This window comes from Triturus cristatus, chromosome 2_1 (genome assembly GCF_964204655.1).
Source record: "Triturus cristatus chromosome 2_1, aTriCri1.1, whole genome shotgun sequence".
NCBI classification, from domain to species: Eukaryota; Metazoa; Chordata; class Amphibia; order Caudata; family Salamandridae; genus Triturus; species Triturus cristatus.
Genome location: NC_140581.1, coordinates 476,950,924 through 476,976,147, shown reverse-complemented (window position 1 = coordinate 476,976,147; position 25,224 = coordinate 476,950,924). Strand labels below are relative to the sequence as shown.

General features: G+C 43.4%; 1 protein-coding gene across 3 annotated transcripts in view; it reads left to right on the top strand.

Moving 5' to 3' along the window:
- Positions 1–25,224, top strand: part of HEXB (hexosaminidase subunit beta) — a 285,155-nt gene that overhangs the window by 71,251 nt on the left and 188,680 nt on the right. For all 3 annotated transcript variants that reach the window (XM_085632321.1, XM_085632320.1, XM_085632322.1), the window contains exons 3-5: positions 2,018–2,083; positions 5,946–5,992; positions 17,308–17,418. In XM_085632321.1, the coding sequence (XP_085488447.1) occupies positions 2,018–2,083; positions 5,946–5,992; positions 17,308–17,418 (224 nt within the window). The remainder of the gene's footprint in view (positions 1–2,017; positions 2,084–5,945; positions 5,993–17,307; positions 17,419–25,224) is intronic.

The following is a 25,224-nucleotide window of genomic DNA, read 5'->3' as shown; positions in this document are numbered from 1 at the left end:
AGAATTGCCCTTTTTCAAATGATCCTCCCTAGATCCCTTTATGTAATCCAAAATACCCCATTTTACTTTCCACGGACTTGGTTCAGGAAGCTAGATATCTTAGCCACTAAATTCCTTTGGGGTGGACGGAGACCTTGTAGAGCTTTAGCCTAATGTCGAATTCCACCCTTTGACGGAGACCTGGGCATGACCAATTCATATTTATACTACCCTGCAACCCGCCTACTCACTACATGACTGGTTTAATGGTGCTGGTCCGACCCGGCGTACAGACTCTAACTGAACGAACTAGGTCTACCTAAGATCCGAGCGATGATGTATGGGGAACCCATACCCAGAACTCTACCTGTGGTGACGCAGGGCATGGACCTCTTTGGGGTATCAACTTGGGAATGTGTGGGCCGGTGACTACATACCCACCTTCCACGACCTACAGACCTGACACTCCCTACACCCATCACAATTCTACAGATCCCTACAGCTCTCCATATGCATGTGCCTTTCGGTATAACACTGCTGGAATACAGTCCTCCAGAGGCACAAACCATGATGGGGAAACTTGGGGAATGAGGGGAATTTTGCGCATTCACCGTTCCCTAACCAACAACACTCCAACTACACTAGATCAGCTCAGGAGTCAATGAGAGAGCTGGGTGGGACTCTTTGAGGAGGAAGGTTGAAGGGGCGCACAGATGGCACCCAAAACAGTCCCCACATCGGCCAGGCTCCGCCTGGTCCAACTGTACTACTTGCATGCAGTCTGCTTAACCCCCAAGAGCCTTCACAGTGCCGATTTGAACCCGACTGCATCCTGCACTTGCTGTGACCAAGAACGGGCAGACTTCTTTCACATGGTATGAGCCTGCCCCCTCCTAGTGCAATATTGGAAATCTGTAAAAAGAGACCTCACAGTGGTCTTAGGTTGGGAGGTCTCACATAATCCACTAAACAGGCTCCTGGGAATCACAGATGGGCTGGATGGGTCCTGGAATGACAAACTATTCCTCAATACGGCCATGATTGTGGCCAAAAGAGACATTTGCTAACTGGAAGAATCCCAGCTCACCTAGCATCACGAAGTGGAGCAGGGGGGTGGATTGGTGTGTGGCACAAGAGAAACCCCTGTATGAAGCCCGGGGCTGTTTGGCTAAACACCGCAGGGTCTGGGGCAAATTGCTGGGTCAGATAGAGTATGTCTCACCTCACGGACTGTATATATTGTATAGGGCCTCATGGGGTTATGGTCTGCCAAATGCATAACATCCGAAGACAAAATGTGGTGACTTATCACTGCAATGCATTATACTATGATTATCACTGGTGTATTTTTGTTCAAAAACCAATACAATTGATCATTAAAAAAGTTATTCTAGTAGGTAGCACAATGTGTGTTGCAGACTATTAGTAGCATTTAATTTAGAGGCCCGATGTATATGAAGTACCATTTACAAAGGATGTGTGTGTAAATTAAATGTACCAATCAAGTGTAGGGAAATGTTACTATATTTTAAGGACCTCGCACAAGCACTTTAGCACTGATTAGCAGGCAAAAGTGCACAGAGCCCTAAAAGACAGAAAAAACTGGTTCAGCAAAGAAAGGCAAATAGCTGGGGTGATGCTGCAGAAAGGGCCAGGTCCAACAATATCCTAAAAGTTACTCTGTGTGTTTTTGCGTCTGTCGCTGAGATCCACCGATATCTGCAAGCCATATGCAAATGGGAAGGGCTAGTATTGGAGGGCTTCCCTAATATTTTGTTAATCTCTACATGTGATTGTGTACTTCTAGAACATTTCAATGCTAAATAGTTCTGGTGAGTGTGAAACTTGTAACGCTAAACATTGTTGCCTAATTCTTCAGGAGGACAACTGTCTGAAAATTGGCTTCAGGTGGAGCATAATCTGTTTACTACTGAGATTCTGTTAATGTTATTGCTATGATTTTTTTTTTTTATCATGCAGTTAACAAACAAATGCATGTGCAATTGCAGAACTAATGTCTTTTATTTTTGCCCCTTAGATCAATTAATAGTCGATGAAAACATTGCTATGCTGAATGCTAACAAAGTTTGGGGTGCACTGAGGGGTAAGGATAACTTTGTTTCGAGTTACATTTATTAACTATTAAACTGTTTTACACCTTGCTACACCTTTGTAACTTTGAGGTGGCGAAGATAGTATGCAAAGATTGTTAGCAAAAATTGCATACGCCTTTGAAAAACATGTTTAGCTCTTTCTAAAGTTGGATCATATTACTATTTTATAATTCTGGTGTTAACCAAGTCCTTCTGATTTTACTAAAACTATCAGTATCTATATGTACCGACATAATTGGCTTTTTCAGTCCACCCTTTTCATCTGTTGGTCCGATGTCATGTCATTCAAATCCCCCCCCACCCATACCCACTCCATCCCACTAATTCATGGAACAAAGGGTCCGTTCGCTTCAGCCATTGTCTCCCTTCTGTATGAGTGATGGTATTCTCCTCAAGCATTGTGCTATCACCCGCACTGAAAATATTTCCCTTTAGTGTCTGGAGTTTGTGGGTCAGTTTGTCGTTCCTTCACCCCCTCCCCTCCCTAAATTTGGGAGGGGCTAGCATCTCCCCAGACACTGCTCTGTATTCCGCACAGACTCTGCATGCGTCCTGCATCTTTGAATGGGCTATAAAACTGTTGAATGACTGCTGCCTGTGCATGCTTATGTGCACGAGTGGACAGCAGTTTTCTGATGTCCATTAAAAACATTCAATGATGGGGACTTAAGCGGTCACACCCGTAGGTGGACAGCTCTCTGTTTTTGTAAACCATGAGTACATAAAACGGTTCTTGGTGGCTTTTGATGCTTGTGCATGTGTTTACACTTTCAACAGCCATGTTTAATGGTTTTATATTAAGCTTTTATAGCAACCCTTTCTAAAACAAAAACATTTAGCCTCCAGCTCTCCAGCAAATACCAGACCTATTGACTTTTCCAATGCTTTATTTATTTGCTAACTGGAAATAGTTTTGTGTAGACAGTATAACTAACATGCCAGTGGAAATAAATGTGCCTCTATACAGCTGGTTACTTGGATCAAGTTTGTATTATCAAACGCACATACACACATGTATTACTTCAGTTCAAAGAGCATTCTTTTAACTACTTCTGCTGCCACACCAGTAAGAAGAATCATCTATAATTCTTGAATTACAAAAATCTTTCCAGAAGACTTACAGGCTTGCATACACCCATTATTAAAGAAAACAACCTGAATCCGCATGACCTAAACAACTACAGACCGATTACAAATGTACCTTTGCTAAGCAAACTGTTAGAGCAGCATTCACCCCGATGTCAGTTAATTGAAGAGAAGTCCATACTATTTTTTTTTTTTTAATTGACATTTTCAATTACATACAATACAATATACCAACAACAAACCAAAAAAACATACCAGTACGATCAGTATATTCCCTCATAGCATTAGAAGAGAAGTCCATACTTACCAACTTCTCAACAGGATTCCTTCCAGGATGAGGTGCAAAATCTGCCCTCATCGCCATCTGGGATGACCGTAAAATTACAGGAGAACAGGGTCGCTGCACTACTTCTCTTTAACCTGCCTTCAAAACCAGTTGACCACGAAACTTTAATCCAAAGGCCCTATGAAGCCGGCATAGAGATGACTGCTCTTGAATGGGTCACGTCCTACCTTCAAAACGGAACATATCCATACTCCACCCCCTCATGTCCTTCCCCCCCCCCCCCCCCCCCCTCGCACACACCCTTTCCGATCCAAACTGTACTTCACAAAAGCAGGGGTCCCTCAAGGCTATATCATCTCATCCATGCTCTTCAGTATCTACATGAAGTCATTACTGGCAACGGTCAATGACTTTCAGTTCACATGCTATAACCATGCAGATGACATAAATACTACTTAAACTGGAAAGCCCCAAAGACGTTATAAACTCAACTTCAATTGCTTCAGATCTGTTGATCGGTGGATGACATGGAGCCATCTCAAATTGAATGTTTCCAAAAGTGAAAAACTTACGTGGCGACTGGAAAATTTATGACCCAGGCTGCGCCTGACTATCTGGGTCCACCTCCTAAAGTATCTATGGAAGGAAGAAACCTTAGAATTACCATGGACTTGAATTCTCAATGAATCTCCAAGTGGACACGTTAGCAAGATGAAGCTTCATTATCATATAAACTCTGAGACCTCTTATTTTAACGATCACCATGTGTAAATATGATCATAACAATTGGATCTATAAGTACTTCACTTTTGAAATACTTGAGAAAAATATAACATTTAAAGAAATGTAAATCAAAAAACAACCTTTCCAAAAAAACAAATACATAAATTAGCTTTATATACAGTAACACTTTGAAAGTCTGACTCTCGAACTATCCATACTTGTCTGTATGGGACTTTATAAATATCTTTTTATTATATTCCATATACATGTATACCTTTCTATGTAGTTACTGTGTATCTTTATATGTATTACTTTACTCCCACGGGAGGAAAAAGCCCCTTTAACTCTTTCTAATTCACAACTCTATTTCTCATCCTATACCTCTTTCAATATATGCTCTACTCATCCCAAACCGCATTATACTATTATGATCTCCCTGATAATCCTTTCTAGACTTTTACCTCCACTGGCCCTCCTTTGACTCATTCCAACCCTCATTTTACTACCATGATCTCTCAAGTAACACTTTCCCCTCCTCTATGCTCCCCTTATCCTATTCAATCCAACCAACAAACTAGCCTGTCCACTACTCAAATTAAAAACCACTTTTTTCTATACTAATCCACTTTGGGTTCCGGAGTAGCGTGCTACTCGCAGCAAAACGTGTCACTACCTCACCAGGGGTAGTAAGCGCTACATAAATACGAATATAATTTTGCACCTTTTAGGAGTATTAGTGTCTCTTCATGCTCAACATTGGCAATAAAGCAAAAGACACGCAATTGATGGACGGAATTTAGAACAAATCAAAACATTCACCCCCAGTCAAGAGAGATGGGTTAAATCCATCATTCTTTTGCTCACCATGCCACCCCAGTTTAGACCTGGCCATATACAAATCAGTCTTGACCCTGTGCCTCATGGGAACAGTCCAGCCCGAACTGCCAGGCCTTGTCCTCTTTTTGCATTGCCAATAAGCATATCATTTGACATGTCGTGAGAGATGTAGTATGTAAGTTCATAAGCGATGCATTACGAGGGCCCAAGGTATAGAAGGTGCACTAAACTATAACTGGGTATTTCAGTGCTTTTTTGGTATTTCGGTAGCTCATGTCTCATTTCAGCACCGTAATATAATGTCACTTTAACCGTTGGTGTATTAGTGAGCATATATATACACCTACCAGATGAAGGGTCTGAATATCAACCGGAATCACACAAGTGCTTTTATATTGGTTTGAATTTTGGGATAGAGATTTATTTTTTTATGTACCCGCAGGTCCTGTGGTTGGGCGTTAACTTTATACCAAGGCCTAATTTAAACAGATGTTTTCTTAGCACGTGGATAACTCTTGCATGCTGCCGTATAATTAGTGAATGGTAAACCTAGGCGGAGGGTTGGAATCTCTGTGCACAAACGTTTCCAAGGGTACGTTAAATAGACCTTTTTCCGTTCCTCACAACGACCTCTGTTTTTTTTTTCTCATCCATTTTATAATGGAGTACTGTAATGAACCTAGCCTGCATAGCCCTGCTTGCACCACTCGTGCACATTTCCCCACCCCTGCTTTTCTGCTGCATTTCTTGGTTATCTATCTCCTATCCTTGTTTCTAGTAGTTAAGATACCGTGGCATCTTTGCACTTGTGCATCTTCGCCACTCGTTAGCCTGTTTCTGTCCTGTACCACTCTAACTCTCGTTTGCTTGTGCTTCGTTCTACAGGCTGCTTGCTAATATACGGATTGTTCTCATTTTAGGTTTGGAGACGTTTAGTCAGTTAACAACAGAGGATGAATTTGGCGCTGTAAGTATAACGTTCAATAGAAAATGCAACACTTATTCGCATCGTGCATAAAGTATTTTATGAAATGATGTGGAATGATTGCTGGTCCCATAAGCACACATTGTTGAAAGGCTGGCCTCTCATTTCTGTGTTTTTTTTTTTTTTTTTTTTTTTTTTTTTGTACAAGGCGTGCATGTTTTTTAGAAGCATTACTCTCCCTGTATGTCTTAAAGGCAATGTATTTAAAATTCTTTTTAATCAACATCGCTTTACTTAAACCTGTGAATGGGACATTTGGTGTGTATAATGCGCTGCGAGAGGACTATGTGCGGTGTCTGTGTATGAAAGACTAGTGGTGATCTTCTCTTGCTAGGGTCAATTTAGGTGACTTGCTTCTATTGTTTTTGATGTACATGAGCTAGGGAATTAACTAGTTGATATTTCGAGAAGTAATGGTAGAGTCTAATTTTTATAATACCAGCTGAAAATAGTGCTGGTTGACATGATAAAATGCCTTCTAGGCACCTAGGTACAATGATCTTCTGGATGCTGCAAAGTGCTTTAGCACCTTCGATCTGACCAGCAGTTACTGGCAGATCATTTTAGCCCAAGTCCCAAGGAGAAGACCGCATTTTCAACATCGGAGGGATTTTTCCAGTTTAAGGAAATAAATGCTCTTCTGATTGAAGAATGCTCCTGCCGCTTTTCAATGCCTGGTGAGCAATGTTCTTGCAGGATTGGAAGACTTCTGTATAGCCTAACTAGATGACTTTACCATGTTCAGCAATTCATGTGGGGGCCTATCTGAGGCATCTTGAACAGACGTTAGACCGGAAGCAGAGGGCAAAACCATCTCTTAAGGCAATCAAGAGGTGTATTCCACTGTAGCCTACCTTGGGCATTAGGTGGGGAGAAGGAATATTTCTCTGTTGGATGCAAAAATGCAGGACCAGGCAGTGTGATCTTTGTCATTTATCCTGGTTGCAGCTCCCACTGCACCAGGAGCGGTGTTCCCGAGTGGTAGGCTTGACCATACCCGGAATAAGTGCATGCTGGTGGCCTGTGTGACCCACAAGTGGACTGTGCTGCCGCACTCCCAAGTTGTGGTGTTGGGTCAGAACCAGTCCTGAAGACAAAGTGGTCTGAGATGCCTATGGTGTGACTTACGAAGAATCCATGTCACCACCTTGAGGCACATTGTGAAGGGTGCCGAAGAACAGTCGCCTGTGGGTATTTTGTGCTTAAGAAGTGCCCAGTACTAGCACAAGTGAGCCATGCTATTAGCAGAGATCTACCATCAGCTACCCAGAAGAGGGCCACGGACTGAAGCCTCTTCTCCTTCCATGACCATCTGAGCAACGTGCTGTGCGGCCAGCGGTTGTGCACCTGGCTGCTTCACCGATCCTTTGAATACTGCTGTGTGCCCCCTGGAAGTTTCTTGCTACCAGTGAGTTGCAGCTGCTGTGGGAGGGCCAAGTGAAGCCAGGTACTGCTCCTACAGACTAGCTGGGAACCTATGAGGGTATCGGCCTGAAAGACTTGAGTGCTAAGACCAAATGGGGGAGCAGGAGCCTCACCCATAGATAGTACCTCAAACTCCGATCCTGGGAGAGGTGGAAAACCACAGAAAAAGGTGGAGGCCACAAAGGACCTGTGGAGGGATAGCTGAACTATCCGGAAAAGCCCCATGGAAGCATAAAAACACTCTCAAATTGAGTATTCTTTCCTATGTTTTCTGTGCAATAAAGTACTTGTCATTTATACAGTGTGAAACACTGTGCTAGAAATTAATGTTGCACAACTGGGGAAATGGTTTTGAATGCTGAGCCCGAGTACCCCCGCAATAACATCCCTAAAACATGTGACTGCTCGCCCTTGCTATTACTGAGAGTCCAGTGCGGAAAAGGTTGTACTTGGCCCAGTTTGCAAAGCCATATTAGGCAGTGGTAAAAGCCCCCCAACCCTCACTTTTGGGGCCCAGTAAGCTGTGCCTGCCCCGTGGCCTCCTGAACAGGGTCTGACACTATAGAGCAAGCAGCAGGCGATTCCCAGAGAAGTGCATGCTACGTTGAAGCAGTGCCAACAATTCCAAAGTAAAGAACACAATACAGTAAAATTCCCAAATTAATTTAGAAGCATCGAGAAAAGTGTAATGAGCAAATAACATCACGATCCTCTAAAGAGGTTATGGGGTACTGGAGAAATTAATGTTTAAGGTTTTAAGGCAAAAAACAAATAGAAAAAGTCTAGCACTATCAGAACGTAACAGTTTGCGGCGCATCGGGACCAAGGCGCAATTTCAGGTCGACCGCAATGGAACAGGTCTGATCTATCAAGCAGTTTGTCCCTATCATAGGTTTTAATTTCAAACTCCATCTCCAACTGGTAAAGCTTCTCCTGTTTAGTCCTGCAGCCCCTAGCTCCTGAGGCCATGCTTCTGGGCGGGCACCAGGTCTATCTTTAGTCAAATTGTCTGCAGAGTCTAGTCTTCTTTAGTAAGTTGGGCCCTCTTTGATGTGAGGAGTTCTTCTGCTTTTTGTATCCATGAAGCAGGTAAACAGGAGGCAGGCCAACCACTTGACCCTTAGAGAGCAGTTCTAGTCCCTGGGTGCCAGCAGTATTCAGGGGTCCTTGAGTCTCCAGTGAGTTCTCTTCCAGCAGGAGCCGGGAGTCAGAAATCTGGATTTTTCGTTTAGTAGGGCCTACTTGCAGATGGAGTTTTCCCTGGTCTAGTAATGATCTGACTAGGTGGTGGTGGAGGTGCCAGATTTATCCTGTGCACTGGACAGATTTGAGAAATTCTACCACCCAATCCTAACAATTTTTAGGTCTCGGATTGGCAGCGCATGCGCTGCATGCGCTGTCTCAGCGAGACTTAATGTAATGTGTATTGTGTGTGAAACTCTGTGTGATTTGTCATTCTGCTTGTGATTGGTTTAACCATGGCATGGTTGTTGTTCTCTTGCTTTCTGTTGGTTGGTGGTCCCATACCTCACTTCCGTTTTCCTTCCATTTAGCAGGAAGCAGCACCGACCAACTACAGTGTAATTCCGCTGCTTGCTGTTATCTACTCTTGTAAGCACTATTTTCGGGATTGAGTTTCTCCCCCTTCAGGCACAAGGACGTTTGTAGTCATGCTTAATGCTTCAGGTCGCGTCGTGTGCTACATCACACACTGTAGCTGCCACGTTTAACATAATACATCACACACTATGGCAGCCACGTTTAACATAATACATCACACACTATGGCAGCCACGTTTAACGTAATAGTAAACGCGTTACTGGATTCTGTCTCCTCGCATGAATGGAGCTGCAGCCAGCGCCTCGCTCCTGGTGACGGTCTCTTGCAATCCTCGATTCAGCTGAAAAGCTGTGGAGCTCAGGTTACATAGCCGGAGGGCGAATGGGTTACTGTGCCCCACAGAAGGCCAGCAGGGCGCCTGTCAGCTCTCTCCATGACCGGCCGTGAGTCACGATCAGGCAGCCCTGGGCTTTTCATGTTAACTTTCTGCTGCTGAGATGCGTGGCTGGTGGCCGGGCATTTCTCAGGAAATAAAGGTTAATCTAAGCAGAGATCAGTTTCAGTGAAACTGCATCCATCCAAAAACCCACATCATGCGCCGTAGTCCAGACAGAGACCCACACGAGCTATAGTGAAGAATTCTTTCTCATAACTGCAAAACACTGAAATCTGTGACATATTCACTCTCTATACTGATCAGACTGCTCTCCTTTATGACGGGAGAGCTTTATCCCCCCTTCTGTATTATACTTTTCATCCTGTTTGCAGGACACGCTCTCGCTATTGTTGCCATTGTTTCATTTTTTTTTGTTTTGTTTGTGTTCTCTATTTAAACTGTATTTCCCCTGGTGTGGTCCGTCTGCTAGACTGCCGACTTTAGTGCTGGAAACCAGGGTTCGAGCCTCGGGGTCGCGTCCACATCCTGTGATTCTGGGCAAATCACTTCATCTCCCCGTGCCTGAATATGTAATGTAAATACGGTGCTCATGTACAGCACTCCAAACCTTGGGTCGAGTTAGCGCTAAATAAAAGATGCAAAAAAAAAAGCGTCTCATCCGCAATGTGGGCACTTCGTTCTGCTGCCTCCGCCCCCAGTCCCATGAGATCGGCTCCAACAGAAGCCAGATACACGGCAGCTTGGAGCCTCGTGTTCCGGGAGCTGTCTGTGTGATTTCAGAGTCTTTGTATTCTCTGCTCAGTTAATTTGGGGGTTTAATGTTCATCTGGCTATGTCTTCATCTGGTCCCCTGGATACCAGTGCTCTGGTTGGCTGTTGAGGGGCTCAGGTGCACCAGCTCGACTCTTCAGTTTCCTGTATTCCAATGCCCTTACAGCTCAGGCGACAAACTGGAATGTCTTCTTTCTTTTTTATCGTATTGTGAAGACAGTTTTTAAGATACACAACATTGTTGACAACATAAGCAGGAAGACCCATTAGTATTTGGATACAATGAATAACATGTCCATCAATTCTCACAGAAGTCTGTCGTTGTGAGGAGGAGAGGTTTAATTTGGAAGGTTGGTGGGTATGGAAAGTCGACAGGCGAACAGCGTCCCCTGCAAAAATACAGCAGTTGAAGCGCAATTTTTTAATTTGCTTTCTTAAAAAAAGCCTATCCCGCTTTGTTCTCCCATGTGTCGAAACATCTTAGAGACATAGAAATTACACAATTATGCAAAATTATCATCTTCTGCCCAGTACATGCTGCACAACAGATTAGCACCATTGGTTCTGTCACTTCGCTGCACTGTATGCTCAATTGAGTCTAAGCACCTTGTCTACATTTATATTTTGTATTATCTACACTAACACTACACACCACATACACTCCATAACACATGGATTAAAGATTTAGGGACATATGTATGAAGGCAATTTTGCGATCGCAAACGCCGAAATTCGCCGAATTTCAGCGTTTGCAATCGCAAATCAGCAGTGTCCAATGTATGACACAAAACACCCCTCGCAAAATAAGGAATCGCACATTTTGCAATTCCCTATTTTGCGATTACATTTAAGGAATCGCAAATTGTGATTCCTTAAATGCAATGTAAGAAGCACAGAAAAAGTGCAATTTTGATTTAAGGAATCGCAAATTACCACCAACTCATTTCAGGGGTGCAACAGGGTGTCCTTTTGACACCCTGGCACCCTTGAAATAGCATTCTCAATTTGCGATTCTCTAATTAAGAATCCCAAATTGAGAATGTCTTCCCATTCATTCCTATGGGCCTCTAGGCCCATAGGAATGAATGGGGAGGTATTCCTTAATTGCGAATCGCAATTTGCAATTCGCAATTAAGGAATATGTAGGATTCGCAAAATTTATTGCAAATCCTACATACATAGTGTTTTGCGATTCTCAAATAGCGATTTGCAAAAAATCGCTATTTGAGAATCGCAAAGTGACACTTTCATACATAAGGCCCATAGTCATTTACAACGACAATAGCTCTTAATTATGCAAATTCGAGACCTATTGCATTTCCAATGCTTGTTCACATAGCCGTCCACCTCCTTTTGCAACACTTCCTCTTTGTCTTACTGGTAAATTATCAAGGAGTCCCTGCATCAAGATAGAGGGACCCACCTACCACCATGCAGGTCTGTCTTCAGCTACTTGACCACGCCCCTACCTGACCAGTACAGAACTGGTTTAGGAGCGTCCTGGGGGGATGAATAGGAAAAGCCCTCTATGGCATCTCCAGTCAAAACCGGTATTACTAAAGTTACCCTTTCTTCTGCCAGCCACTCCCATTTGGTTTTTCCTCTGCTACGAGAAACGCCATTATCCTCTGAGCCAAAGTTCTTAACTCTCCTGGCCAGGTATGTGTATTCCAGCTCTGGGGTAATGGGTGGCAGAACGGTTTTTAAGCCAGCCTATGGTGCATTTTTACAAAGTTTATTTTCAGTTAAGTTATCAAATATCTGACTGTACTGTTAAGTCTGATTTTAAAAAGTAAGCAGTGAATAACTTTGAAGCATTTTTCTAGCCCTTTCCTAGGTGGAGGTGGCAAATAAAAAATGCATGTTAAAAAGGCCTATTAGGGAAAAGTCTAGCCTGGTCTACATAGTGAACTAGTCTTTGGGTATTGTTTCACAGTGAGTGCACACTAACCCCAATATGTAGTCTGCCATGTTTTTATTTTATTAGCACCCTGCCGTCTTACAAGGCACGCTTTAGGGATGACTTATGAATATACAAAAATTAACATTTCCTATGTTGCATTTTTTCTGCCCCATATCACTGCAGCACATTGAAACTGCTAGAACACAATGGTGCTTCTGGCAGAAATATATTTTTGTCACATGTGGTTGGTCTAAATACACACTGCAGTCCATATGACATTTGACTTTTCCTTCTATAGGTGCACCTAAGGTACAATCTATTATGGTCTTGTAGCGGAGGTTAAAAGGCAAGCTAAGGAGATACGGTGTAAAGCATGCATTTAGAGGGGAAGTAAAGGTGCTTTACTTCTGATTAATGATGGTAAAATGCACAGAGTTCTAAAGCCAGCAAATAGACATGCAAGAATTGAGCGACTTCAACAAAAAAGGGGTAATTTCTTACAGCCCTCTTGTGATACTGTAATATCTCATTTGGCTATTGTAAGAGCTACAAAATGTACCACTTGTGCACTAAATAGTATTGGGCTCAACGTTACTTGTAGGACGCTACGCTGTAGAAGTCTAAAGTTTGATAGGTCACAGGCAGTGTTGTTGCCTCCTTACCAATCTGTAAGAAAAAAATACTACCTATTGAAGGCTAATAAAGTAGCTGTTAAGTTGCGACAGAAAACTTTGATGGTCAGCGGTGCTCAAGGCTGCCGATGGGCTCTCATTGGCCCAATCTTGACCAGAGTAGCCAGGTGAACCTTTTCCATTCCATGATGTGTCCTAAACACAAAGGGGCTTATTTACAAGCCCCCTGCACCGCCAGTGTGTCCATTTTAATATTGGAAAATGGGACGTACCAGCCGCGCAAGGGGCTTGTAAATAAGCCCCACGTTGAGTAGAGGGAGGGAACCTGGCTTTATTGAATGAAGACCATGGATGACTTGCTTTGTGGAAATGGGGAATAAATGGTTTATAGTGGAATTTCTGATAACAATTTTGGTTCTAATAAAATAAGATAATTTCTGGCAGTCTTCGAAGGGGACCGTATTAGATATTCTAGACAGCTAGGTCCACTTAATTACTTACCCATTTCAAAAGCAGCTTTGTAGGAATTGGAAGCCAATAAGGTCTTATTTTGATAGTGTTGGATGTGTCTCAAAACGATTGTATTCATGCATTTCCAATATACCGTATCATGTTCTGCTTTTTCTTAAGGGGGGAATCTCTTGTCCTAGCTGGTCCTGTTCTATTCGGCTGACTAGATTATGAATCAAAGTAGGGCGGGTAACAAACAAGCACACAGGCAAATTTTACAATTCGTGTTACAGGCTGCCCCCTATTATTGATATTTAAAAGATTTAAGAAGCAATTTATGCCTTTGGTCCTTGCACTAAAGAGCATATTATGGACATCACAGGTCTGGCAAATGGGCATGCATCCGCTCCTGACAGCGAGGATTTTACACTATTATAGTTTAACCTGAAGCTTGTTTTCCCCATTTCGTCCATGTTTCTATTCAGATAAGTCATTGAGTGCAAACCCCAAGACTTTATCTTTTGTGGCACTACTGATAGGGAAATGCCAGTCAATTGTGTCACAGAACCATTTAGTGGTCTTATGAAAGGTACCTTAAGATGCTACCAGCAAACCATGGTGCTATCCAACCTCCATCTTTCAGAGGCAGTTATCAATCTGTGTAAATCATGATTAGATGGCACTTGGTCCATCCTGTATCTTGTTTTTCATTGGTTTAATGTAAAGGTTAAAAGCATGCAAAGAAAACATAGATGCCAATGTGCACATCAAAGTAAGCAGGTTTCGACTCCACTAATTGAGCTACTTTTAATGTACAGACTACTTCTGAGGAAAAGTAGTCAAATGTTCCACACTGGTTCCATAAAACCCTCAAGCAAGATGATACTGTGTAGTAGCACACAGATGTTTTCAAATGGTGCTACTATTTCAAATTGGCATCTAAATCCCTACCTGTAGTGTACTGAACTTCCACAATTGATGTTTGTATAGTAGGTAAAATCACATATATGGGCCATCCTCTTTTATTAGGCTTCATTTAATGTTCATTTACTTTGATATAATGTATATTGCAAGCCGGTTGGCACTTTCATAACGCCCGTGCACCTACTCTGGTAACATATGCATGAAGTCTTGCCTAAGAGAGAGCATGATTTATCCTGTAGTATGCCATCAATACGAACCACAATCTCACACATTTGTTGTGGGCTGAACTTTCTGTATAGTCGTTAATTTGGATCTACAGTATAAATATTACAGATGCACATGCAAATAAAAAAATTGTTTAAAACAATAGTTTGGGAGGGGTTTTAACCCCAGAAAACAGAATAATAGTTTAGAGTTGAATTTGTGTAATGGGGTAAGAGGTGATAGAGTTCAGGGGTATCTTTGGACTGGGTGCAGCAAGTTTTGTAAGGTTCAAAGTTGTGTTCCTGTAACGGGTTAATAGGTGTTCTTTAGGGTTCAGGCCAGTAGCAGCTGGTAAATTTAAATAATTGCCAGGTGGGCAAACAAGCACATTCTTGCGTCCACCCATCCACAAGCACACACAGGTAGACCTACTTGCACCAACCCACTTACAAACACAAATTTGCACTCATACTTACACCCACCCATTCACAAGCACGCACATGCATACACATGCATATGCTCACACCCATCCATTCAACAGACATGCACAATGAAACAAGCACCTGACAATTCATTGACGCACACTTACCTGGAAGGCTGTGGTGGGAGAAGGCATGACCAGAGGGTGGTGGGAGGGAGAGGTACGACTGCCTTGGAAGGATCTTGGACTTTGGCAGGAAAGCAAGAACCAGAAGATGCCATCACCCCCTCTGATTGGCTAACCTCATCAACGGTTAACCAAGGAGAGTGGCACTTTTCCTAACTCAGCAATATATTAAAAGGGAAATACAGGAGTGTTAAGGGCGAATGAGCATAATCCCCCTATTCACCAGAAATAACACAAAAATGATCGATCTTAGAACAATTGGGACCTGATGGAGTCTCCATGTCCAGTGCACAAAAACAAATCTTTTAAGGACTAAAACCCTCACTCACCCTTAGGTGGCATGCTTTATCATGGGTTTCTCCAGGCAGGTCGCAAGACATCTTCTCAATCAAGCAGAGCGGAGTTAATGACCGTGGACTGCAAAGCCATGTTCTTTGCTCCAACCTGATGGTTTGACTTGAGGCACTTGACCGAGCCAGTGTGGGGGGTAGTAATGGTGGATACATCCCATTTCATGTACTGCTGATTATACTTCATTTTCTTTTCACCACTACATATGTTGGTGGAGAGGCAAAAATGGTTCTTCAAAACCCCTCATACCTTATTTAAGGGTACAAGATAGGAGGAAGCATGTCTATCCTCTTCCAATAATTGGGTTGAATTTTCCCCTCTTAGTTTTATCCCTATCCTTTGGGGGACATACTTGTAACCTTACTCTTTCACTACAGAGAACTCTGGGCCTGATTTGGATGGTGATGGGACTGCCACCAAAGGAATGTCAGTGATGGTCCCAATGCCAGACAGCCCTTCGGTCCCACCGCCGCATTACAGTGATGGCGGTCGGGCCACAGGCTGTCAGAGGACAGACCACCATCTCTGCCAGGATCTCCGATCCTGACAGGGCGGTGGTCTGAATCGTAGTCCCGACAACAGGCGGTGCCATGGCAGGCACCGCCATCTGGATTACGATGTCCCTTTCCAATAGCCTTTTGGGACCCCAAATAGGACCCCCATCCCTTGTGGGCCACTGCAAAGTGGCCCTAGGGTGACATGTAGGGCCGCCACGCACATCCAAGCACTGTGTGCCATACACCACATGGTGCGTGACACACAATGCATGGATGTGCATGAAGGGCTCTTTTCCACTGCGGCTTGTGCTACAGCCGTTTTCCTGGGCTGCAGCACAGGCCACAGTGGAAAAGAGCACTTTTCAAATGCCACCACGGCGGTCATGTTGGACTCCCGACTGCTTGTCGGGTGGTCTGACCGCCGCAACAGCGGATGGCAGTCCAACCACCTGACATCGAAATCGGGCCCTCTGTGTCCCACTCTCTCAATTTATTACTCACCTAAGTGCTCCTCCCCACATTTGTGAGGAATCCTAGCCCACACCCACACCCCCAGCTTCTGATGTGATGAGAAGCCCTATGATGACGCATGGCGCTAGGAGTGGGTGAGTTGTCCTTAAAATGTACATTTATTTTTTAGTCCTGGACATTGAGACTCCCTTGGGCCTCTATCCTGTGAGTGGCCCCGCTTCTCCTCTGACCTCGCATTTTTGCATTAATGTTTACCTTCCCTAACTTGTCACACGGTGGGGTCAGTGATACTTGCTGATCTGCCCCTCTGTAACAAATTTGGAAAGGGTGCTAAGAGACCTCCCTGATTGACAGTCTGCCCTGGGCAATTCAGGGCTTAAACCTAAAGCACCCAGGGTTGACTCTCCGTGACAGCCCTTCCCCTGTCATTAGGGAAAGCATCCCCAGAGGGGTTTATACTCCAGGCTCGTTGCCATGCTTATGATTTCACTGTCCTCAGAACGTGGAGCCTGCACATTGACGCATGCCTCACTGACTTTGACAAGATTATGCCTACTATAATGCTCTGGTACATGGATTAGAGGAGCGGGCCCACAATACCTCACTGAAGGGCTGCCCTTGATTCCGGAGTAATTTTGGCCTACATACGATAGTTTTATTTTTTTTTAAGTTTACAGATGCGTTTATATTTGATATTAAAGGGAGTTTTAGGAGTTGTTTACACTAAAGTTATTTTAATGAAATATTAAATTTAAAAAAATGCAAAACAAACAAAATAGACAGTACAATTAAATATATATCACACACAAGATAATGTTTTTTTACTGTAATAAAAATCCAGTACATGAAAATATTAGGCCGAAATGTTTGTGTTCCTTAATTATCTGAAATAATGGCTTCCGAAAATTATGGTACGGGAAATTGGTGGCATACAACCAAGATTTCATGTATGTCATCAATTTTATGTTATAGTTGACACAGTATGTCACATTCAGCATCTTTAATTTAGGGCTAGATATTGATTTTGTTAGTCGTGTTTTTCTTTTTCAGAATTTAACCAGGCATTTCATTTTTCTTTTCTTTTCTTCTTTTCTTTTTAAAATAGTTACAAATCAACCAGACTGAGATTAAGGATTACCCAAGATTTGCACACAGAGGAATATTAATTGACACATCAAGGCACTATTTACCACTGCGAACTATATTTCTGAATCTGGTAAGTGACATTTTAATGCCTAACTCTTCAAACAATTCCTCAGTTAAGCATGTAAAAATGTATGGCTTTAACTGAAATACGTATGGCAGTGAAAGCTGTGGAATGTGTTTAATAGAGCAACAAGATTCAAAGCGCTATATTTTAGCTGGAAGTTCTGCCTGTGTGAATAAATGTAGTCCCAAGAATCTTCACCTGCTTATCAGTCCCATTGGTTGTCTTTCTATTCAGTCGGGCGTGCACGTTTATCCCGGTTTGAAAAATTCTTAACACCAGCATTGACTCAAGATTAAGCACTTGTGACAAGACATCTGGTGTTAACAAATTGTTGCATCTCAGAATTTTCTCCACGGAGACCAATATCCCACTGCACTTCATCTGAGAGCAGACCTTGACCTTAACATTTTTGCCTTCAGGCCTTATTTTAGCAAACCTATGCAGTTTCCTACTTTCAAACATTGGACAAGAACAATTTATTACTAGTCTCTCGACCTCACCAATGCATGCAGTGCCCCTTGTTGGATTGCAAATGAGGGAAGTACAGAGTCTGCTGTCTTAATAGCATACAAGCAACAGTAAAGTGACTTAATGTGGACTCTTAAATCCTGCCTGATGACGATTCTCTTGTAGTTTAAAATTGCTTTTAGCACAGATTCTTTATTGCGCTTTTCCCCTCACAGAGGGATCGTGATTCTTCCAAATTTAGGTCGAGTGGTCGTTGTAAGGCTCGATTGAAATCGACTTTAAAGAAACCATCCTCTTCTGAAGATTCCTAGATGCTCAATAGTGAATGGAAGGGACAGGTGATGAATAGAGCATAGATGGTTTGATTATGAATGGAGAAAGGAGATGTGCGGTGACTTTGTTAACAATGTATAGATAAATCAGTAGATGCATGGACCTCGTTTTTGTGTGTCAAATGCTCAGTGCCAATTGGCTTTCTGGTCCAAAGCCATCCCTTCTCTATGAAGAGCTCTGAATGCAATATATCATTTTTTTAATAGGCACTATAAGAATGTATCAACTGTTTAAATAAAAAAAAGAAATAAGTGTTCTGGATCCACACTGGCTGCAAGTAATTAACTTAGTTAATGCATCATGGGAGGAGAAGCGACCCTAGATTGAGCTGCATTTACTTGCAAGTAACCTTTGCTTTGCCATCCTCTATTTCAACAAATTCCACATTATTAATCTTTACTTTCAAATGTATGACTTTGTTGTTTGCATAGGGAGGCCTTTGTAAGACAAGGGGTCTTTTCTGACCCCTATTAACACCTGTTCGCACTTCCCCCCCAGTCTCCTCCTGTAGTGGAATTTTGTCCTACTGCTTAGTCTGCAATGTATTCTGAAAACCAAGGGTGGGGACAAGATGAAATCTAAAGACCACTGATGATTTATTTGAAGCCTATACCATAAATTGCAAGTGTTTTTGCTGATTTTTGAAATATACCCTCTGCATACCGTAGTAATCTAATTCAATTAGTAGCGAGGCTTACTCACCCAGGTGGTCTGTTACTGCACCCAACAATGGTAAATTATAAGAAGCATATGCATGCAATAGGTCTCGCATTATTAAAAGTTGGTTTCACTCCAAAATTGCGCTGCAGCATCTTTGACTACTAGGTACATGGGCTCTGCAATACAGAAGGTCACAGAACAGGGCCTGCAGCAGGAGCATCCAGAGAGGGGGAGAGGACGGGTGTCCCAGCAGTAGAAAGTGGCCTGGAAATGCCTCCTGTCGCTTGAAAACTAGCTTCGGAGGAGGCATTCAGTCATACTAGAAAAGCAGTGAATTCAAACCAGGGCCCACTTCTGCAAGAAAACATAGGGTTGAAGGCTCTGAAAATACAGCACCTCCCGCCTACCAATAGAACTAGCTTTGCCCTCACGTTCGCAGGCTACTTGTGTTCTCTTCCTGCTCCCTTATGTACAACGGCTGCGCTGAAACGCTCATCTTCCTGTTAGGATCTTCAACTCAACTGGCAAATCTAGCATTTCTCACTGTGTGCCCCCCACAGGCCATTGCCCTTAGGTAAACCCCCTCATTCCCTAATCCTTGCACTCATTTGATGAAGCTCTGCTCACCTATTGAGAGTAGTTTCTGCTTTACCAGCTCTGACATTGTGGGTGGCAGGTCCATGGGGATGGGGGAAAATTTGTTAATGGCAGCCACATTCAAATTCCTTGATCCTTTGCACATGGACGTTTTTAAGCACTTATTCTGTGTGCTGGGGCCTGCAAATAAGAGGTGTCTTGAACTGCAGGGGCGGCAGCGGACTCCACATAGTCCTGTGCCTTATCAGTAGGGGAACGTGTTCACGATAAAATGTTGTCAGATTCTCAGCACGATTTCTTTCGGGCAGTTTTATATGCACGGACTCGACGTGAATAGTATCGGAGTGCTTTACATGAGCACCAATTACATTACACAAGGTCATATTACCAGCGCAGGGAAGTTAAATGATGTACCCAGAATCACAGGATGCTTGGAGATGGCCAGGATTCGAACCTGGATCCCCAGTGCCAAAACGAGAAGCACTTTTTATGATTGACCTGTGGCTGCAATGTGTTGCCTTTTAAATGTTGTGCATTGGAAGTTTTAACAAAAGATGAAGAGCATTGAGTTCTCCCACCGCCTCCCGGGTCTTAATAAGAATGGTGGTGAATTGGTTGTACTTGCAAGCGGGTGGTGGTGAATAATCGCGCTCCCCAAGGCTTTCAAAACTCTTCCTGTTTGACTGCCTGTGCCGGTGTCTGGTAGGTGGGCGCTACTTGAGTTTGTGTTGCCATTTGAGTTTCGTTGGTGTTCTTGTATTCTTGCCATTGACTTTGTTTGCTGCAGTAGCGGCATTTGTTACATTCTGTATGTATTTAGTTGCCAAAATCCAGAGAACACTGAAGAGATCGCAGGCGCAGCAGAGTCAGATCGGCGCCCATCAGATTAAAAGATGGTCCATTTTTTTTAACTCTAATTAATGGTTTCAACCTGCACACCTAGTGAATGTGTGTATCTGTGTTATTCTGAGGTTAAAAAATGAATGCGTGCTTGCTTCGTGTGGGGATCTGCCGATGTCCTTCAATAACAAGTTACTAGAATGAGTGTGGAGAACTTATAAACATATGTGCAAAACCAATTTTTATAACTCTAATCATACAAGTAATTTAATTCTTCCGTTATATTTTCAATGCATTCTTAATGATAACAAACCAATGTAATACAATACATGATTGACAAATCTAATCGAACAGTGAATACATGTTTTGTCAGTTGTGCATTTTTAACGACCCAAAGCATTTCGGGTAACACCCTTCTTCAGGGGGATGATTTTATAATGCAAAACAAATCGTCAGCGGCCTCCTGCCAGAACACAAAAAAACAAATATCTCAAATTGGAGTACACGCTCCACGTTACAAAAGTCATTTACCACTGTTCGCAGGCATATTAAACTGACCCCACACCGATGTGTTAAAGAGTAATGACCAGTGCGCCAACTATTACCATGCTGTTCGTGCAGTAAGTGAAAAATATAAATGTAAAAAGGATTACATGAACGACTTGCTAATGTAAAAACAAATGTGCAACAATGTCTCATCATATCCACAACGACTTAGTGGGAACATGCAAATGTAAAATGCGCTGTAATAAGTTGTGATGAGATAATACACCGTGTTAAGTCGTGGTAAAATAATAACAGGGCGTGCAACCAATACTACCCGTACGTGCTCTGGTGAGCAAGAATCCCAACGTTCAATCATACCACGTACCTCCACGCTATTGAAGTAAAATAACTTTCGTTGAAGCCAGGTCTTCAAAATTTCTTACGCTTGCCCCTGTCGTATTTATTTATTATTTTATAACACTTGTAAGGCGCACAGCTACCCACAAAGGGTTTCCCGGTCGTATAAGAAACTCGCAGTTATAACCCGCCATAGTGTTGGCAAGTGCCCAGACCAGTATGTAGGCGGAATTCCTTACCTCTATGGCGTTCTTTGTGCGAGTGTTTCAAATGCACTCTGCCAAGTCTTTAAACCAAAAAAGAAACCATGCAAAGAATTACATTATAACCAAAAACATACCAGTTATGCCGATGCGCTACCGGCAGTTTCAATCTGTAAGCTCCCCCGTTCTCAATGCGTCTCACTGCGTACACGTTGTCCCGATGTCAAGATGACACGTTCATGACGTTACCTTTATCAACCCATGGGTTACGCCCAATCAGGTGCAACAATGTCAACAAACTTTATTGTGCAACATAGATCTGCTGTGTCCTAAAATGTACTGCGGTTCAATACTGTCTAAATGTAACCGATAACAACTCTATTGCTCGTGACCGGGTATAACGCTGTACAAACCACCATGCTTTATGGTGTGATATGACCGAGCGGAAAAATCATAATGTTTTGCTGCTGCGTGTTACTAATAGATACTTCAAGACTTCACAAAACCACAATGGTCTGTGAGTCAACGTAATCCCGGCAAAGACGCACACCAGAGATCCAAAAAAACACCGTAAAATAAGTCAACCTAATAAAGGTGTGTGTCGAATCCTGATTATCAAAAAACCCATGCTGCATCATGAGGATTTAACAAAGCCACAACGAAATATGGATCAGCGTAATCCCTACAAGAAGATGAACAAGCTTTATCTTACCTATCCCTCACCCCGTTTACCACCAGTTGCCCCTAAGAAAATAAATGTCCGCTTCCTAGAAGCCACTATCTTAATGCTGCGAGTGCCATTCACTGATTATATAAAAACCATTAACTGACAATGTAAATAAATAACTCGTAAGAGGAACTAAGAGCCAACCCTTGCATCCAGTATGGACACAGCAGCGTAAGTTCAGGCGATCGTCAAACTAGTGATCTGAAGAGCTGCAGAGAAGTATGGGAGCAAGCAGGACAAAACTCTCCATTTGAATATTTCGTTGCTTCCCCGTGAAATGGATCCAAACATAGAAGAAACCCACGAGTGGTGCGCGTGCGCCACTGCAAGCCATGGCCTATTGGTGTCTATTACGCGCACCAAGCGCGTAATAGACCCCAATAGGCCGTGGGAGGAGCAATGCGCTTCCCTCTGGCCAATTACGTGCACTCTTTTACACTAAGACGCACGCAAAGGCCAATGGGGGAGCTCAAAAGGAAACGCACGTTCGTGTGCGATTCCTAGCTCAGCTCAGATTCCCCGTTTTTCACCTACAAAATGCCTCGCGCTGAGCGAGCACTGCTACGCAGTGCACCGCGAGACCTAAAAAGCGAGTCTTAAACACAGGGTAATTACAACAGTGGGATTTTTCTGACCCCATTAATGCTGCATAAATCAAAAACATCTCAATCCTGCCTCAGACCTTATTTTAGCAAAGCCGATATCGCCCGTGCACTGTCAAGTGGCTCACATAGTCTGTCCAAAAGACACTGATAAATTAGTGGAAATGACAGAGCATAAATTGTGAAACTCCCCCAGCGTGTTTTTATTTGGCTCTCTAACAAAGAAGAAAGGAGAATAACAAGTTCATAAGATCCTGGTCTTATCTCTGGTATCAGCAAAGAGGTAAATCTTTATTTTGCTATTAGAGCTCAGGGACTGGGATTTCATTTTTTTTTAAATTAAATCTGTTTATAAAAACATTTTGTCAAACATACAGTGTACATGACCTCATATCCGTGACCACGCAACCGCATTAAGTGCTCCAGGTATTATCCAGTATAAAACTTGTTTTGGATAAGCAGAAACAAGTAGACTGGAGAGGATGGTATTTGCAGGGTGTGTAACATAGGTTCAACATTGGAAACAACTTGTAGCAATGCTCCATTGAACATACAGTGACCGGTGAAAGCAGTGGCAAGGATTGTGCCATAATACAAAGTTGTGAATTATAATATATCGAGGAAAGGAGGTTCAAGTCTCTGCATGTCTGATGGAGCCACCTGAGAGGCCCCCCTAGGAGAAGGTGTTCTAAATTTGCCATGCTGTGTAGCATGTAGAGTAAACAGCGTAACCATATATGTGAGTCCAATGTTTACACCAACTGTTGTGGAGGTGCCAGAGTGGAGCCCATGGATAGGGATGTACTTCAAGGATACCGAAAAACAGATGCCGAACAGGGGGAGTCTGGCCCAAAAACGTAGGACAAAAAAAATTAAATGAAGGGAGGGGAGTAACTACTAGTGGCGTGCTGCCTCCAATCCCCCAGTCCAATACCCCTCGACTGTGTACCGCCCACATACAAATATAAAGCAAGTAAGTGATGCATGCACAAGTATAAGCCCACTGACCGGGCAACGGAAAAAACACCAAGGTACACATCTATGTAGGATTAAAGGGATGAACCCAATCTGGACACCTCATCAGCCCGTTCCCCCCCCCCCCCCCCCACTTCAGGAGCATCTGCCGGAAGTACGTCCATACTCTATAGATAGGCGAGAATAGCATCCCAGCTGGCGGCCAATATGAATTTGCGAAGGCCCAACAAGTCTTCTTTATGTAGAGCGATGTGCTCTGCCTTTGCCCAGTTCAGGACTGAGCTTTGCCACGCTGTAATGTGGGGAGCTACTGGGGATTTCCATCTTAGCGGTTACGATGCCTAGATCTAAAAAGCGAGAGGTGACCCTATGCTTTTTACCTCTGCTAAGTACATGCAGGAGATAGACCGCCCATTGGAATGGGATGTTGCATTCTGTACAACAGGCCAGGGTGTCGGCTATCTCGGTCCAGTACCTTGTGAGAGGGGGGCAGTGCCACAGCATGTGTAGAAGATCCGCCCCAGTTACGTGACATCTGGGATAGGTAGAATCCGTACGATGGAAATACTAGTTGATTTTTACTGGGGTAAGGAATGCTCGGTGTAAAAAAAAAAGAAAAAAAAAAGTATTGGTTCTGACGGAAGCGCTGGTTGCGAGGTATTCGGGCAGGGCTCAGTAGGGTGGGGAGCCCATTCGGAGTCAGAGAGAGCGCTCCAAGTCCCCTTCCCAATGGAGCCTTAAGGGGTCTTGCGCAATCACAGCATGTTGCTAAAGAGACAGTGAACCACCTAGTCAGGTGGCCGCCGTCCCCCAGCACGTGTAGGTATTGGATCGTATCATATGTCAGAGGCTTTGTGGATAGACTACCACAGCGGGCCGCTTGTCGTAACAAAGGGAGATAGTGAAGCAGGAAGCGACTAGGATGGAGGCCCTCCGAGTCCAGCTCAGAGTATGGGATGAGAGGATTTCAATGCATTGGCGCGCAATCCCAACACATTAGCAAACTATGACTGAGTGGAAGCCAGTGAGGAGGGGATAGCATGAAGATCTCTCACGTACAACAGAATATCATCCGCGCACAGCGAAATTATGTGCGACTCATCCCCCAAGGGTATACCCGTATCAACCCGAGTGCAGACACATTTAGCCAGAGGCTCCACCGCCACGGAGAAGAGACCAGGGGCAACCCTGTTGTGTGCCACAGCCTACAATAATAGGATTGGATATGTAAGGGCCCGTTTTAACACGGATAGTTCTAAGTTTGTAAAGTAGCTGGACCATACCAATGAAGGCGCCCCCAAATCCAAATTTAGATATATCTGCAAACAAGTAATCCCATTTGAGGTAGTCTAAGGCCCTTTCGAGATCCAGGATCAGGCACCCCAAGCGAGGCCAACGAAGAGGCGCGTACTCTGCGACTCTAAAATGGCGTAAATTAAGGGAGGCGCTGCAAGAAGGGGTAAATCCATTCTGGTCCGAGTGGACCAGGGCAGGAACATGAGTTGCAAGCCGATTAGCAAGACCTTCGCCAATATTTTGTAATCGGTATTTAAGATCGCTAGGG